The sequence below is a fragment of the Plectropomus leopardus genome, chromosome 6 (genome assembly GCF_026936395.1).
Source record: "Plectropomus leopardus strain MGB_pleo_1.0 chromosome 6, ASM2693639v1, whole genome shotgun sequence".
NCBI classification, from domain to species: Eukaryota; Metazoa; Chordata; class Actinopteri; order Perciformes; family Serranidae; genus Plectropomus; species Plectropomus leopardus.
The window spans coordinates 31,110,764-31,127,938 of NC_142181.1; the positions used below are offsets into that span (position 1 = coordinate 31,110,764).

General features: G+C 43.2%; 1 protein-coding gene across 1 annotated transcript in view; it reads right to left on the reverse strand.

Annotated features, from left to right (window-relative positions):
* Nucleotides 1-16,347, reverse strand: part of cdon (cell adhesion associated, oncogene regulated) — a 40,623-nt gene extending 24,276 nt beyond the window's left edge. The window contains exons 1-4 of the mRNA XM_088079203.1: nt 15,840-16,347; nt 2,162-2,300; nt 956-1,234; nt 294-440 (exon numbers count right to left, since the gene is read on the reverse strand). Coding sequence (XP_087935329.1) covers nt 294-440; nt 956-1,234; nt 2,162-2,234 — 499 coding nt within the window. The 5' untranslated portion in view covers nt 2,235-2,300; nt 15,840-16,347. The remainder of the gene's footprint in view (nt 1-293; nt 441-955; nt 1,235-2,161; nt 2,301-15,839) is intronic.
* Nucleotides 16,348-17,175: the final 828 nt, after the last annotated feature.

The following is a 17,175-nucleotide window of genomic DNA, read 5'->3' on the forward strand; positions in this document are numbered from 1 at the left end:
CCTGAAATAACCTAATAAAACCTGAAATGTTTTTGTTTTTTTTCAAAGAAACTTTCTGAATATAATCTGTGCACAGAATGTGTGACAGGTGTGTTGGAGGAGGATGCAACTTCTAAACAAAGAGAAAAACTCCCGCACACTATTCCGCTTCCTGCTGACATATTGATTGAATGAAAAATCATTCATTTTCATTCAATAAATTTGTCAGCAGTAAGCAGGACCATGTGCAGGAGTTTTTTTCTCTTTGTTTAGAAAAAGAAACTTTACATTTTCTTTACTGGTCTCAAACAAACCTGTTGACACTTCTATCCGCTCCCCTCGTACTCTCAGTCTAGGAAGGGCTGGAGGGACGCTGTGTGGTAGAGGACACTCTAAAAGAACAGTGCTGCCTTCCTGCACTGATAATGACCGCCGTCGGCCATCTTCATATTCTGATATTTCTGCAGTGACAAAGAAAAAGAAGACTCCTTCAGTTAAACTCACTTTCTTTGCAGAATATTAGACATTTAATAAAAGCTAAATATCAGCAGTCAGGAACGAAGGCGAGCAGCGCTACTTGAGTTGAGCTGTCTGTGTTGGATCACTGGGTTTGTTTATTGTTGTAGTAAGAGATTCTATTCATGCCTGATTCATTTCCAGATCAGGGTCAACCCTGTAGTGTAGTGTCCAACAGCAAGCAGCATCCCAGCAGGAACATAACACACCACACAGGAAAGCCCAAGGCTCATTAAGGATACTGGTCAAGAGGCATTTGGATGGGTGCCCGAGTACAAACTCCTACTGCTTCCTTCCCCTCCGCCGCTCAGCAGCAGGCAGCCGACGACAGGCATTCTTTCTGAGTGTTCAACACGCACAAAATGGCCTTCCTTTTCTCAAGGCAACTTCCTCTTTTTTTAGCGCTCTGCTTTGAAGTGAGTAGAAGTATACACAGAAGGGTAATTCTCTGTATCCGTACCTGCTATAGCCACACGCGCATGGCGGCTGGCAATGGCTGGCCCATGGTCTAAGCGTGCCACACACTGATAGATGCCAACATGGCTGGGCTTAAGGGAGGAGATGGTGAGGGAGCCCCCATTGAGCTCCACACCAGGCAGGGTGTCCTGGTCCAGGGGACGGCCTCTGAAGCGCCAAGAAACCACTGCTGATGGTGGACTTACTAAGCAGAACAGACGAGCGACAGAGCCTTGACTCTGGACCAAAGATGCAGGCTCAGAGCGGAAAGAGAAATATTGAGCTGGTGGGGAGACAGAAAAAACAGGTTCAGATTTCTAAATCAATCATTTTGTTATGGATACTTCATTATCATCAATTATAAAACATATTCTCATGCAGATGCCTCAGCCCATCGCAATAAAATAGAGGTGCTCAAAGGAAAGGTAAGTGAGAAATACCGCATAACCATGGAGATAGCTTTACAGATATTTAATACAAAAAAATAATGTTTTTTTTCATGACCTGGTTACTCAAGATAATCCACAGATCTATTGGTAAACAGTTACATGTGGGAACTATTTTCTTTCTGTCAAGCTACAACTTGAGGCATGTGCTTAGAGAGGTGTAAACATCAATGTCGTCCTCCTCAGCTGAGCTATAACATTATCAAGCTCAGTGGTGGTGCTAAGTAAGTTAGCAGTAGCTGCACGCTTCCTTCTGCACAGTAATTCGGCTGGCAGGCATAGTATGGTAGAAAAAAAATTGTTCCTACGTGCAATTGCTCATAACAAGGTCTGTGAATTATCTTGAGCAATGGACAGACAGACAGACAGATAGAGAGATAGATAGATAGATAGATAGATAGATAGATAGATAGATAGAGACTCCAATAATCAGAAAAATATCTGTCTCTTCAGCTGCTATTATTGCCACTTTCTTCAACTGCTTGGTGTTGGAAGGTAGCGCAGATTGGGTTTATCTGAGCTATTTTGCTTGAAACAGCTGCCACACTGTTGCTAGAAACTGATGAAAGCATGCATGAAAGCTGCTTAGAGCTGCAGAGTTAGTGATTACCTCTGTGCTGTCATCACCATGAGGGTGACCTTTCACATTACACAATCATTTGCTCTATTGTTAATATAAAAATAATGGTTTTTGGTTTAAACAAATAGTTTTAGGGGATCACATCACTTCTGTGTGTTAAGATGGGAGTAAAATGACAACTTACATGAGCAGCTTATTAGCAGGGACTGGCTGAGACACAGCACAGTGGACAGGAGGACCCTTAGGCCACTGTCCATGGTGCACTCTGACCCCTGCCAGCAGCCGTGTTGCCCAGTGCGCACGCCCTCGTCTGTCCAGCAAACCTGCACAGAGGAGAGGAAAAACACATCAAAACAGAGCTCTGAGTGGAAACATGACAGCATCCACATGAGCAAAAGAAGACAAAAAAAGAAATGACTAAACAAGCCAGAGGAGGATTTCAGAGGTGGGATCTGTGCAGGGGAAAAAAAATCTATAAGGTTCCAAATGAATCCTGTACGTCAATCCCTCTAATCTTCACGACACATCCTCTTTACACACCCCTTGATCTCCACCTCCCACCCTCTCCTTGGACCCCTGTTCTCACCCACTTCAGTGTCTCCACGGAGGCTGGAATGTCCAGCCGCTTTGCCCCCCTGCTTCTCTCTCCCACTGGGCTGCTGAGATCTCCTGCTAATGGAGTGGCCGTGGAGAGACTGTCGCCTCACTCTTAATATCACTCTCTTGTCACACTGTGTTGCTTCCTCATAGGTTCACTGTAGCCTGAAGTGCAGGCCCAGACACACTGGAGGGCACGTAATTAGGAGCATTCCTCTATCCTTTTCAACCCGACCCCCTCCGACTGCGGCACCTCCTCCTCCTTTTTTCTAAGAGTAATCCGAGAAAGCTTTGATCCCAGGTTCCTGGTTGGTTACCAGGGTTTGAGCCTGAGGCCGGAGGGACAATGGCCGTCCAGCTGTGATATTCACACTGGCGCTTCGGTGGCTCGCAGACGTTAGCAGAAGGGCTGACCTGGGCTGAAGGGTGGGTCAAATTAAAAGGATGATGTCTGGGTGAGATTGGTGAAGCCGAACAGGTTTCTAACCCTCATTCTCTAACCTAAACATTGTTTCATCTGCTTCACACTAAAGCAGGTCAGTGTGTTTAGCCTTCTCTCAAAGGTGCGGTACGGCTAGAAAATAACAAGTTGGTCCCAGTGGGGCTGCAATTAATAAATGTATGTGTTTAAAAGGTGGAAATTGCCCTTCTAAGCTTCTTATATTCCAATCTGATCTCTTCAAATTGTCTCTCAAACCCAAAGACATTCAATGTACAATTATGTAAAGTGGAGAAAAGCAGCATATCTTCACATTTGACAATTTGGAAAAAGCAAAAGTTCTGCATATTTTGCTTGATAAATGGCCTGAGCCAATAATCACCTACCAAAGCTATTGTCAGTTCATTTTTAATTGAATATACTTGAATATACTAAAAACACAAACAAAAATTATAGTTACACACACGCACACACACACACACACACACACACACACACACACACACACAAATATATATACAGATTTTCAATAACAGATTTTCAATAAGTAAATTATACGTAAACTTTACATTTCATGTCTGAAAAGAAGTAGGAAGAAGAAAAATGCGTGTCTACTCTGACCCCTTCTCCATACTAAACTATAAATCCACAATCATGAACTGACTCTGTCCAAATGTCCATCACCACACTTACACCACACTATTCTGCACCATCTCAATATAGAAAAATATGTTTCTGTTGATTGATTAATTGTTTCAGCACTATTTGAGAGGTGAGAGATGCTGGTAGAATGTTTGTTCCTCTATAATCTCACCAGTGATACACAGATGTTTTATCCATGCACTCATTTTCACTCTCTTCATCTTGCTCTCCCTCTCTGAGGGCATCATGAGATGAGGAGGAGGAGGAGAGAAGAGGCAGGAAATAATAAACTCTCCCAGCTCCTGGCCCATGCCCCCTTCTCACCCTAAGGTCAAAGGTCAGGGAAGAGCAGAGAAAGAGGGTGGACCAGCGGGTGTCTGGTGGCCCTGGACCAGCCCACAGAGGTCACCTCCAGCTCCCTCTGTTTCACTCACACATTTTCACCGTTTTTACACTCATTACCAAACATTCCACACAAAACAAGTGTAAAAGTGCTTAACAGAAACTTTAAAAAGGGTAAAAACACAATCATTGTCATTCCACAAAAGTTTACACTTCATCTTGCTTCTGACTGAATTGCAACAACGTGCAACAATCTGTAATTTTCACTTCAGGATTGAACATACTACATAATGTATGTGCTGTACGCTCGGCACTTCAGGCTCCAGTTTAAGTGTGCACGCTCATTCAAGCAGATCAAACCCACATCTTCGAGGCTAGCTTTTCTCCATCCCACGAGTTGCAACAGGCCCTGCACACTGCCCCCATATCATCAGTGGAAACTATCTTTCTCTCTCTGCCGGAATAATGATATATAATTACAATAATAACAACAGCGCTATAAAAATGCAGAGCCAAGCACATGCACCTTGGCACACGGTATGATGAGAAACCGGAGCCGATTCTGTTACTACAGACAGGGCCCTCTGTATTCACCTTTCTTTCCCTGTCTCATTTTAACCAGTTACTTCCTCCCAGTGGGAGTAGCAGTTAGGCACTACAGCCCCGACTGGGTGCCCTTGTGTAAACACACACACAGCTGCCTATCTGGTCCATCGATCTGGCTCAACGAGGAAATACAGGGGCATCATTCCTGCTTCTTATCTGTTTGGCTTTCCTCTAACATCCGCCACCATGAAGCCACCTCAGTGGAGACAGACACTGTGAGGATATCTTGTATCCCCCATCACAGAGAGTCATCCTGATGCTGGCAGCACCGGCTGTATGGAAAGGCAAGTCCTGCTTCTTCCTGAGCAGACGCCCAGACAAAAGCTGGAGTGGCCATTTGACGAAAGGGAAGTCCCTGTCAAATGAAGTCTGATCAGCCTGAGAGCCGTCTCCTCTGGTCCAATGTTGATCTGCAGCCAGCCCACTCCCTCACTCCTCTGCTCTCCTTCTCAAAACTCCAGACTGTACTACTTAACCTTTTGCAGCCTGAGTAAAATAGTTTGATTTTGTTCAAAAGCATGGAGAAAAGGCAATGGGCAACTTAACAAGAAATGGCCGAAAAATTAATTAAAAATGTGTGGAAAAAATTAACAAGAAAATAACCTGAAAATAAACAACAGTAACACACAAAAAGGCTAAAAATGTGCTGGAAAAAAAATGGATTTATTATATTTTTCTGTAACATAATTTAAATTTATGTTAATAACATAATATTAATTTAAATATAAAATTATTAGAAGTAGACATATCCCCTAATTTTTTGGATATTTTTTTAATAACCATTACATTTTATCAATTTTTAAGTAATTGTCTTGTGACCTTTCACTAATTTCTTGCAATTTGTGGAACATTTTGTGCCAAGCTGGTCATTTCCTTTTTTCCCCCAATGTTTTCAAAAGAAATCAGACCAATTTGCTCAGTCCTCAAGAAGGCGTCTGAACGCAGCACAAGAAAACTGATGATGATCCAAGTTTCAAAGGGTTAAAGGAAAAAAGCCTGTGTTCCAGATTTCCTCCTCCTATCCCAAATCTGATCTTGTGTTACCCTCTGTTTTTGCACTTGTGTTTCAGATGCATGGCCATTCTCAAGACGGGATCGACCGGCTGAAAATTGAAGAGACATCCAGCATACAAAACAGACTCTGCACCGTTGAAAGCTGATATGCAGACACAGAGACAGTTTATGAAAATAAATGAGGTTAGTGTCAGTGAGTTCAAGTGGGAAAGTTCCTATTTTTTTAGGGTGGGGGTGGGGGGATTGACCCAGGTATGTTTGGGAAATGTTTGACTGACACCTGGCTCAAGTATGTAAAAGCAAGAAAAAACAACTTGTGTCCCCTTGTTGATCTTTGTAACTTGCATTTTTTTTTAAAGTTTTTCCATCATGCTTCCTTACCTAGAAATCCATAGTAGAGATATACTGTTGACAGGCAGCACCTTTATTCATCTTAGGCGTTATACAAAACTCAGGCACAGGAATAGCACCATATATCCCCTGGTAGGACAAGAGGGATCCCTGGTGATGACACGGGAGAAAATAAACACACTGACAGGCTGCCCTCAGGGGTTCAAGTTCTGAGGGGGGTTAGCACCTGCACTTCTTTTTGGCCTCCTCTCTGCAGGAACTACTTAAAGCCCCATCTGCCCGCATGAGGGGCTGGCCCATATCCCTGTCATATTGGGTAAACAGGGACAAAAGCAACGCGGCGGAGCATCAAAGACCTGGAGGGCAGGAGAAGAACAGGTCACAACTGGTGCCGCTGACTGAGGCTGGGGCCTGGCCCTTTCTGCTTCACAAGAGCACACAGCTGAATAAAAGTCAAACGTCAATCCTGCCTGCTCCTGAAGTCGATGTAAGGGTGGTAAAAATCCAATATATCAGACAGTTTCATCTTCAGAAAAGAGAATTGTAACAAATGCGTTGAACTGAACAGAGCCCAGAGTTCAAGATAAAGATGTTCAGGGTGAAGGAGCAGTGGGGTGTAAGAAAATGAGCAAGTCTTTTCTGGTATGATGGTCTAATCTGACCTGTGCACTGAAGCTGACTCACATGCTATACCCCAAACCTGTCTGCACTCGCACCACATCTCACGGACAGAGGATCTGCAGCGTGCACATTCCTCAGCTCCACAGAGAGAGAGAGAGAGAGAGAGAGAGAGAGAGAGAACGACGGACACACATAAAGAGACAGAGAAAGACACATACACAAGAGATGGGAGATAAATTCAAAACAAGAAGATGAGAGGCAGTGGGGAGGGGGAGCATACAAGAGAACATAGAAAGAAAAACTCTCTGGGAGAGGAGTAAAAGGAGATGAGGGTAAAAAGAGGTGAAACATTCACTAGGAGGTGAAAAGTTGCCAAGCCCCGACTCATTTCTCCTCCCTCTTGATTTGGCTCAGAGATAGACGTACAGATAATGGCTGAGCTCGCATCCATGTCTGCCAAAACTGACTGATGATTCAGCTTAACTGCATTCAGCTCGACCCAAAAAACTTGGGAATAGCCTCCTAAGAGAGGAGACTCTAGGGGACCATTATGGGCTTCTTCTGTTGGTCTGGGTGAGCCCACTGAGGCAGCCCGGGGCCACAGAGGAAACTAATGAGTGGAAACACTGGGCCTCTGGTATGGCCTAACTCTGTCTGATTAAAGACTGAGACGTTATTAAAAGTGGAACAGACAAAGAGAAGGGGAGTGAGCTGAAGAAGGGGAGAGAAAGAGAGAAAAAGAAAGAGAGACATGATTTGGAATCAAATAAGGGAATTAAGAGGGGAGATAAGAGGGGTGATTTTGTTTTACAATGAGAAAATCACATTCAAAGGGTTTAGCCGATCCATAATACAGAATGACTGCCCTCATCTGAACCTGACATCCTGCGGAAAGTTAATGCAAGTCTCCTCAATAAATCATTTAAAGTGACTGCAGAAACCAAATGAGATTCATCTTCAAGGGCAGTTTTCAGACACTGCTGCTTTTCTCTCTCTCCCTCTCTCTCTCTTTCTGTCTCTGTCTCTGTCTATGTGTCTGCAGGAGGACAGAGCTGAAGCAGTCCGGAAGGCGCAGGGTGATGACGGGGCCAAGCAGGTCCCAGAACCCAGAGACGCCACAGCCCTGACAACACGGTCGTGGTGTGGGATCAGAAGAGAGGAGGAATGAAAGGAGAGGCCCCCAGGGATCAGACAGTCACATCCCACAAAGCCCTGTTTACTAAGGACACACATCCACCCCTCCCTTCACCTCCTCTCCTCCAAACATCTCCGTTCACCAAAGCCCGACCCTCCCAAAGTGCCAGGGCCGGGACCTGGGAGACAGCGCTAATTCTACCCCGAGGCTTGTTGGCCGAGGACACAAGCAGAGAGCTGAGATGGGGAGAGAAAGGGAGGGAGGTTGAGACGCAGGGGAGAGAGAGTGGGGACTGAATGGTACAGTACGTTAGACCCATCTTAATTGGAGATTGTTCTGCAATGTCTTGTTTTTCCTGGGAATCTGCGAGGGGGAGGGACAGGAGGGTGGGGAGGTACGGTTGTTTCCCAAGGTCCTGAACAGCGGGATTAACCGCAGGATTGAAACTCAATAGCGGCCTCGGACACTGGAAACAGATCCCTGGGTATCGCCACTATACAAGGCCACCTCGAGACCTTTTGCAAAGCGCATGTAACTAACAACCCTTCCCCATTGTCGGAGCTCTCTGGGCCCTTCCGGCTGATTTCACAGGCCTTTCAGCCCACAGGGGAACGTCTGCTCGGACGAAAAGGTAATTCTGATGGAAAGGAGGAATGCACAAGAAGGCCGTCTTGCCCGCAGGGTGTGTTATAACACTGATCTCCAACATGTGCCAAGAGTCTGATTCATCACGCCAGGCAAGAGGGGAGCTGGGATTGTGCAGCCGTGGCACCGAAGCAGAGGAGGGCCACAGATTCACATTCCTCAATATCAGCGTTGATTAGAGAGATGATGGGAAAACACATTGATGCAAGGGAGGGGAAAAATTAACAAGTCTGCCAAATGGCTTGAAAATGTCCACCTTCTCTGGGGGAGTCAAGGCACTATCTGTGTTTTTTAAATGCTGTTGTGTGGGCTGTTAACATAGAGCATACAGTGATCCGATCCAGCTGCCCCCACCCTTTCTCCCCTCAGTCTCTCGTCCCTCCCCAGCTCTCCTGGATTCCATCACTGCCCATGTCTCTACGGCAACAAGCGGCAAAGACGCAGACAACAGTTTCTGTTCAGTCTCCTCCTGATAGGTCCCTGGCTGGCGACCAAAAGTACTTTTAAACTAAAACATATATTAAATAAAGTAATTTCAAACATGTGCAATGAAAACAAAATGACAGGGCATCCAAATAGATCCTAACAAGAAACTCAGTTTTGCAAAGTCAGTATTTAAAACCAACCAGAAATAAAACTGGTCTGCTTTCAGGGTGTTTGCCTTTTCTTTGTTTGTCACTTGAGAGGCGTGAGAAAGAAAGTACTGTACACACAGAGTATTCTCATTTCTCAGAAAGATAAATTGACTCTCCAAATATAATGGAGTGATGGTCATATACTCACAGGGGGAAGATTTACGGGACAGAAAGTGCTGCCTGAACTGCACAGCCAGACAGCAGAACAAAAACAAACACATGTAAAAAGGTTAAAATATAATTAGTCTTCTTCACCAACTCCACAAATCTCTTGCAAAAACCCAAACAAACAAACCAGCTCCCTTGTACGAACAAGTTTGAGGACCCCAAAGATAAATACGCAGTCCCAAACAGAGTGTGTAAATGCTTTATTTAGTTTGTCTAAATGTTTATCCGTCTCGCCATGTAACACTCCACGCTTGTTGTGCGGCAATCAAGTGATCACAAAATAAACTTGGTGGTGATACGTCAACACACACACCGGCTAGGTTTCCATTTCTGGCTCTTGGTCAAAGCGTTAAAAAAAACCTCTGCAACATATTTAGGGTCCAGGCTGCTCATTGCTGCGGTGTTGGAGGTGAGAAGAGCTTTTGGCAGATGACATAGTGCCCTGATGGCACCAAAAGAAACACAACCTCATGACAAGATCAAAACACAGCAATGATACAGAAACCATGTTATCTCAGTGCATAGGTCTGTGTATGTTTGCTACTGTTTACTGTAGGAACACCACAAAGAGATGATTTACTTCACTTGATTAGTGTCAGTCAAACCAAAGATGTGTTTTCATTCATCACAAGGCAGAAATACAGCCTGCAGTATGGTGAGTATCTGTTACAATCTTCCCAGAACAATGCTGAGGTCCAGCCATATGTTTAATCCCTCCGACTCAGATTCCTGCGCTCACTTTGAATATCTGTCATAAATAAGGGGTTCCATTGCTCCCTAAGGGGCTTAATCTTGTAGCAGGGAAGGCCCAAAATGGCACCCATAACCACAGGCCCAGAGGCAGGCAGCAGCAGTACCCACACTGCCTCACACTCTCATCTGGGAGAAAAACAGCCCTTCAAACAAGTAGCCTGTTTGTCAGCCGGAGGGGAGTGCCAGCCACTAGTTTTGCCTTAATATAGTCTTGCCTGATCCTTGCGCTGGCTTTTCAACAGCACACACATTCTGGTTCGCAGAAAACCCATGTCAGATGTGACTTATTGGTTCAACATTTGAAATAGAAAGCTGTGGTTGCTCACAGATTCAGGAAGAAAAGACTAACTCTTAGGGGCCCGCGCTGAGGCGACACACTAAGTCAGGCATATTTAGTAGGGTCAGTTTCAGGAAGGGAAAAAGAAATGAATCTTGCAAACAGGAAGACGCTGAGGATGCAAAAAAAAAAAAAATTCCCCTCTAATGTTCTGAAATACTCTGCTGTGAGAGCTGTCAGCAAGGGTCTGGTTCAGAAGTTCACTCCCTGAAATCTTCCCTGGGGCTGAGGAATCATTATGAGCACTACATGAGACAAGGCTGTGGAACAATGGGTCTGATCATATATTTGCTCGACAATTATGAGAAAAATTGTTGGTTTTGGCGACAGGCAAGTATTGTGCAAAATGCCACGTCGAACTTTCTTGGGTAACTTTTTGTTTCCTCTCATGCACGTGGCGGTTCTGCATCATGTTAAAGACACATATAGCTACACATGCCAAAAAGCACTCCCTCGAATCATTATAAGCACATAATAAAAAGGCATAAGTAACATACTTCAAACCGTGTGGCTAAAAAAGACTCGTTGTGTGCTTCAAGCGGCTTAGGCCAAAGTATTTTGCAGTCTGTCGCAGTCTTTTGGTCTTTCCTCTACATATAAGATTTCATCCTACAGTAAAAATCAGTGTTTATCAAAGAGGGTCCATCTGCTGCTGAGGTATTTTCATTATCTGTACCCGCCTGCACAGTGTTTTTCCTCAATAGCGCTGTGTGTGGTATTAGTTTACATTCTCTTATCATATTAAGAACACAGACATACATATTTAGCTGAGGCTTGCGTTTCCATTACGTTAACAGAAAACAAGCCCTCTCCAGAGAAGAAGCAGACCTCCTCTGCCTGCCTATCTCCAGCCTGTACGGTTTTGTCCCGCTGCATTTCGGTGGCTGGCTGGAAACATCTGTTTCTGCTGCTCTAAACACTGTTTGTTTGTCTTAACAATTACACCCTGATGTTTCTCATTTCATTTCTCAAATCTCTCGAAAGTCATTATCTAGTTTCAGGTCCTTCAAGGTTCTGAATTTTTAGAAACTCAATATGACCATCTGTTGAAAGCTGGTGTATACATCAGGCTACAGTCGGCTCACCTTTGACATTTCAGAGGAGTTGTACCAGAGGAAGCATGCAGCCTATCTGTAACCTGCTGGAGTAACATGCTTGCAAAGTAAAGCAAGTCAGCGCCGGGCTGTTTGGATCATCTGTCAGAGTAGGGGGACATGGTAGAAAACGGGGAGGGGGTCCCACTGAGAGACATACGCATTGTGTAGTTAAAATAATGACAGTGTGAGCTCAGAGCAGATAAGAAGTGTTACTAATGACAGCTTCATGTAAACACGAGTGACACCTTCAGCTACTGCGCTTGCCTTCACGGCCTCTTCAACACAGCTTCAATTTATCCAATTCCACTCACAGCTTGTCCCTAGAATAAATTTAGGGAGGGAAACGGAGGGTGGAAAGTAAAGTCTTTTTTTGTTAGCACTGCAGCTGCAGGGTGCACTCACCAACCCAGCAGTCACGAGAACTCAAACCCTTTCTCCGACCTGACCATCTTTCCCATCAACCCCTTGCTCATGGCTGCTGGGTGTTGTCAATCAGCACCCCCTGGCTCCTTGAACATGGGGGCTCTTTGGCATGCTGCCCAAAACTCCACTCTGTCCATCTAATGGGGCCTGATCTCTGGCTCTGTCCTTGACGAATTGGAGCTGAAGCTCGCAGAGTAAAGGCCAGCATTAGAAAATGGGAAAAGAGATGTAGTATGACTCAATCCCTGAGCAATGAGAGTAAAAGCATGGCTATGTGTCAAGGGTTCAAAACAAACCAGGTTTTAGTTTTTTAGTTGCTTGGAGGGTCAACCACCAACCATACAAGAGTCCACTAAATACTACTTTATTATACTAAGAAGCTGAAATGGATTAGCCATCAGAGATCTACAAAAGGACTAATTACAGCTGTCAAAATATTGTGACGATGATGAAAAATAAGGTGGCTGCTCAAAAATTAGATTTTTCTCCTGTTTCATGAGTCTCTTTGGCTGATTTTTCCCAGCCAAAGGTTGATCCTTTGGGGTAATCAATCACAGATCACAGCATGAAACAAATAAACAACTAAACCACATAGATGTAGGTTTTAAATTAATTTCAATTTTATTGAGAGGTTTGCTGCCTGGCCCTTAAATCTGTATGGCCTAGAAAACAGGAGAATGTGGAAGGTTCCCAAAATACACTTAGTCACTCGTTTAGACACACCCTCTCTCACCACACTGACCTCCGATAGACATTCATCCACCTAACCGTCACTGAAATTCTTTTAGCTGAAAGTAGGTGCAACTGACTATTATTTTCTAATACTTTTTGGGGTTATTGATTTTTGTTCATTCTATGAACTCTAAGAAAATAGTGAAAAATGCCAATCACAATGCCCCAAATTATCAGAAAAAGTGTCTTGATTTAAATGACAAAAACTGAAAGATTTTTTTAACCTCACTTCCTGGTTTTACCTCAAATAAAGCCTTATCATTACCATGGAAACACAAGATCTCTACTGCTACTACTTAACAATTATTTGTCACTGTTGGCGTGTATGTGGTTGTGTGATTATAATACTGCATCAGAAAAAAAATCAAAGAGCCATTATGAAAGCAACGGCTGGTATCATTACACGTGCTTACATTCAAATTGCCCACTTAACATAGTTCTCCTACAGCAACATGTGTTTATCATTATCGAGCACCCTAATGGCCAAACATTATTTGAGCTCGCTTAATGGCATAGTTGTGCTTTGTTCGGGTTTGTCTGATAAGAGCCGGGCCACTAATGGTTTATTAATTTCCCCTAAAAGTCACAAAAAATGTTGTGAAAACAAAAACATGACTCCGAGGCTCTGTCATTGTCTACTTCCATCACATTTCCAATATGTAGTTACTGTGGGGAAAATCCCACATGGTCAGTTGGACTAAAAATACTCCACATGCTTTATGTTCAGCTTTAAATCCAGCCGTTGTTGGTATTGTAGCTTAGATTTATGGGTCTGTTTTGTTGTAGAGTATTTTTATACTTTCTATGATGAAACTGCCTAACAACATGATGCTCAAGTTGCCAAAGGACAACCAATTTCCCCGCAGACTGACCAGAATGCAGCAGTAGTTAGAGCAAGGGAGAAAGGTCTTTAAGGAAAAATGCTTAATCACAGCCTGAATTAAGTTAGAATGAGGCAGGTTGGAGGGAACAAAATTACACCACATTCCCCCCCAAAAAATTCCTTAAACAGATTCAAACTCTGAAGGAGGACTGCTCTTTCAAAGTGAACGCCGTCAGCGTCCGCGCCTGAACACAAAGAGCAAATCTCTCTCTGCCCCTGTCAAAAGCTCACCCAATATTGGGGAGCACTGAAAGGATTTGAAAGGCATCGGAAGTGTCTTCTTGTCCCCCACCGACGCAACAATGCATGAGCAACTGTTTGAACTTGAAAGTGTTTTATCTGAGAGCAGCCATGTGTGTCCCTCTGACTGGATGTCATGCATTTGAGAGGGATTCAAGACTTTGTTCTCAATAACTTGTTCAATAAGTGTTCAGTTTTCTCAGAGTTACCCCTATGTAACAAAAGTCCCTGTGAAGCTCTGATGATCGGGGCAAAGAGTAGACAGAGGAAATTACTTGAGGGATGTAAGTGAGGAGCTTGTCTCTGCAGCCACATCATTACTATCACTTTTACTCTGCCATTCCATGTATTTGTGTTCTGACACGCTAAACCAAGTCAAATCTAATCTTAGATTATAAATGATTGTATGTCCACAATCCTCAACATATATGGTGCCTTGTACATGTATATCTGCATGTTTGGTGTGTGATCTACTTTGATCAAAATAAATGTTTTTAGTAACAATGTAAAAAACTTTCTTTGATCATTGGACATTTTCAGAAAGAAATTTAGATTTTAACAATATAAATCCATGTACATTTTTTAAAAGCTGGTATTTGACTCAATAACACTAAAGGTTTGAGTTGTCTTCCTCGAAGTTCCTGAAGTGCAGCGGTGCAGATCACAACACAACAAGACCTAAGCGGAATAGCTCATGCACACACTTGCACACTTCGTCCTTTACTGTTAGAGAGAGCATTTTTTTGACACATCAAAAATGTTTCTTGCTTTTGAAGTATTTCCCACATTGAAAGAAGAGTGAGATCCTAAAGAAATATTTGAAATGGAGCCAACAGCAACAAAGTAAAAGCTGTTAGATGATCTTGATCAGACTACATTATGCATATTTACTGTTTTTTTACCATCCACTATTTTGGCTCTTTTTTTATCATATGTGGAACTAGACTCATCTGAAAACAAAATTCAGCAAAAAATCACTTTCCAAATCAGTAAACAATGGCACCTTCATTCACACAGACAGGTAGGGTTGCTTTTGTCATTTGTGCACTTGCCAAATTTTACAGCAACACCAACATGGATTTACCAAGCTGACGTTTATGACATCCTCAGGGGATTTATCTTTAACAATAAAGGCTTTCTGTCTTTGGAGAGAGGAAAAAAAACACAACTTCAAATATTAGTCTAAGCCACCATATTCCTGCACAGTGGTAACTGTAGCAGAAAGCTGGCTCCCAAAGAGGATCCATAATAAAAGTACATCTTTAGAACAAAGCAATGCTTCACATATCCCCAGTCCATTTTCACCTTTTATGACTGTGACACCAGTGTGTCACCGGAGGGACATATTTGCCATATCTCAAAATGTTCTTTCATCTTTCAAAGCAGAAATGCAGCCGCAGGCCATCTGTTTTCAACTGGGATGTTAAGTGAAGTGCCTCTGCCTTCCAGAGCTGTTTACCAAACAAATATTCATGGATTTCATTCACCTCAGACAACAAAGTACACTGAGTTGTATCAGAATGCACAGAGATAACAGATAACTTCTGAGTAATAATAATATAGTCTAAATGTTTTTTGGTACATTTTTAGAAAAATACAATGCATGGTTTTGCACAAAAATCCAACTCAATTGTGCATGTTTTCTCTCTCTCTGCAGACTACAATCTAACAAAGATAAAGCCTGAAGTAAAAAAAAAAAAAAAATCCAAACTATAGCCCAGACTCATATCCTGAAACTTCATTGAACTTCATTTCCAGTAATCAAAGTGTTGTCATTGTAATTAGGTAATATGAACCTAAAGGAGCAAATGTTGACGTATGAAAGTAAGGTTGGAGTCAGAGTGTAATGTCCATGCAACTACTGATGTAGTCTATAATGTGCAGTTAATTCAAGAACATAATATTAATCTTCGTACACGGGTGCCACCGTTTCCCAGCCTGACACACAGACGGAGGATGTACTGCTCTCCGTGCCGCTTCTCTCCACTTTCACCACAATACAAAGTTAAGAAAACACAACAATGTTTGGAAAACTGATTAAACTGGCACCGCGGAGCTCCCTGCTTCTTTGAACGTCACTTTTTCATTTTATTCCCAGAGAAGACCAGCTGGCCTGGTGCGCACACCGAAGCCTCTCTAAACTCGCTCGCAGCCAACCAGCCAGCCAGCCCGGGACTCCCCCCTGTCTGCCTCCGTCCTTACCTCTGTTGCAGGAGGGCAAAAGCTGCGAGCCGTCGGGTGAATTAGCAGCAAAACGCATTCTTCTGGAGGCAAATCCGTACTGGGCCCTCCATTAGACACGGGCTCAAAGCGCGAGACGACGGGAGGAACATGAAAACAGCCAGAGGTGCAGAGAGGGGAAGAAGAGAGTTTTCAGACGCGCAGAGCAGCGCAGGCTTCGGGGCCAAGGTGCGACAACTTCCCCTGGTCGAAACTCGAGTTGAGGTAGTGGAGTTTTCTCTTGGGAAGTTTGGAGTCCGCGTGTTTGGATAAAAAGCGTTACGTCCCGGCTCGTTGCGCTCCTCACTCACTTTCTGCTGCGTCTGTCTGTCCGTTATTGTAACTTCTCCTTCAGCTCTCGGTCTCCGTCTCTCTCTACCGCTGCCTCTTCCACACACGCATCTTTGAAGCCAGTGTCGAATTGCTCAGCAAATCATGGCAGCGGCGAAGCTGGTCGTCAAACCAGGAATGTCCCAGCCCCACAGCTCAATACGGCTCCTGGAAAGGGGAGGGAGAGAGGGCATGGGGGTGTTACCCATATAGACTGTGCATTAACAAGTTTTACAATCTAACCAGAGAAAAAAACTTCCTCCTTCCTCCTCTGAGCGCACTTACCTGTTTGACTTATCATTTAAAGGTTAATCCACCTGAACACACTCTTCCCTTTGTTTAACTCGAATATGCACATTTACATCAAAATAAGAGCATTTATCAGTCTTTTAAGTCTGAATTTTGATTTATTTATTGATTAAAAACACAGTCACACAAATGTATAAAATTCCACAATAAAAATCTTTAAATCTATTAAGAAAACAATTAAGAAATATTTCACCTGTACAGTTACTGCTTACTCTAGTCAAGTGGTCAAGTGTTGGCTAAAAGCATACCAAAGCTGTACACTCTCTTAATTGCGCTGAACATTTCCAAGGGATTTTAGTGTAAGTATATTGTGGCGTGTGTATTTTAGCATATGTGTTGTGGTATGTGTTGCAATATGTGTAATGTGAGATAGGGCTCGGTGAATCAATGACTTCTTTTAAATCACCTCTTAAAACTAATTTTTATAGACTTGCTTTGTTGTGATGTCATCGTTTTATTTATTTTTATTTATTTTACCTATTTAATGTACTATTTTTTCCTATTCCTATTATTTGTGGTTTCATTGCTTTTGTTGTTTTTGGTCCGTTTGTATAATCTTATATTGAAATTTTACTTCTACCCTAGTTTCTTAGCACTTGTGTTCAATAGGACTGTTTGGCTTTCTGTTGTTGTATTGCCTTGTATGTGTCAAATTTCTGCTTTTGCTTTGTTTGTCAAA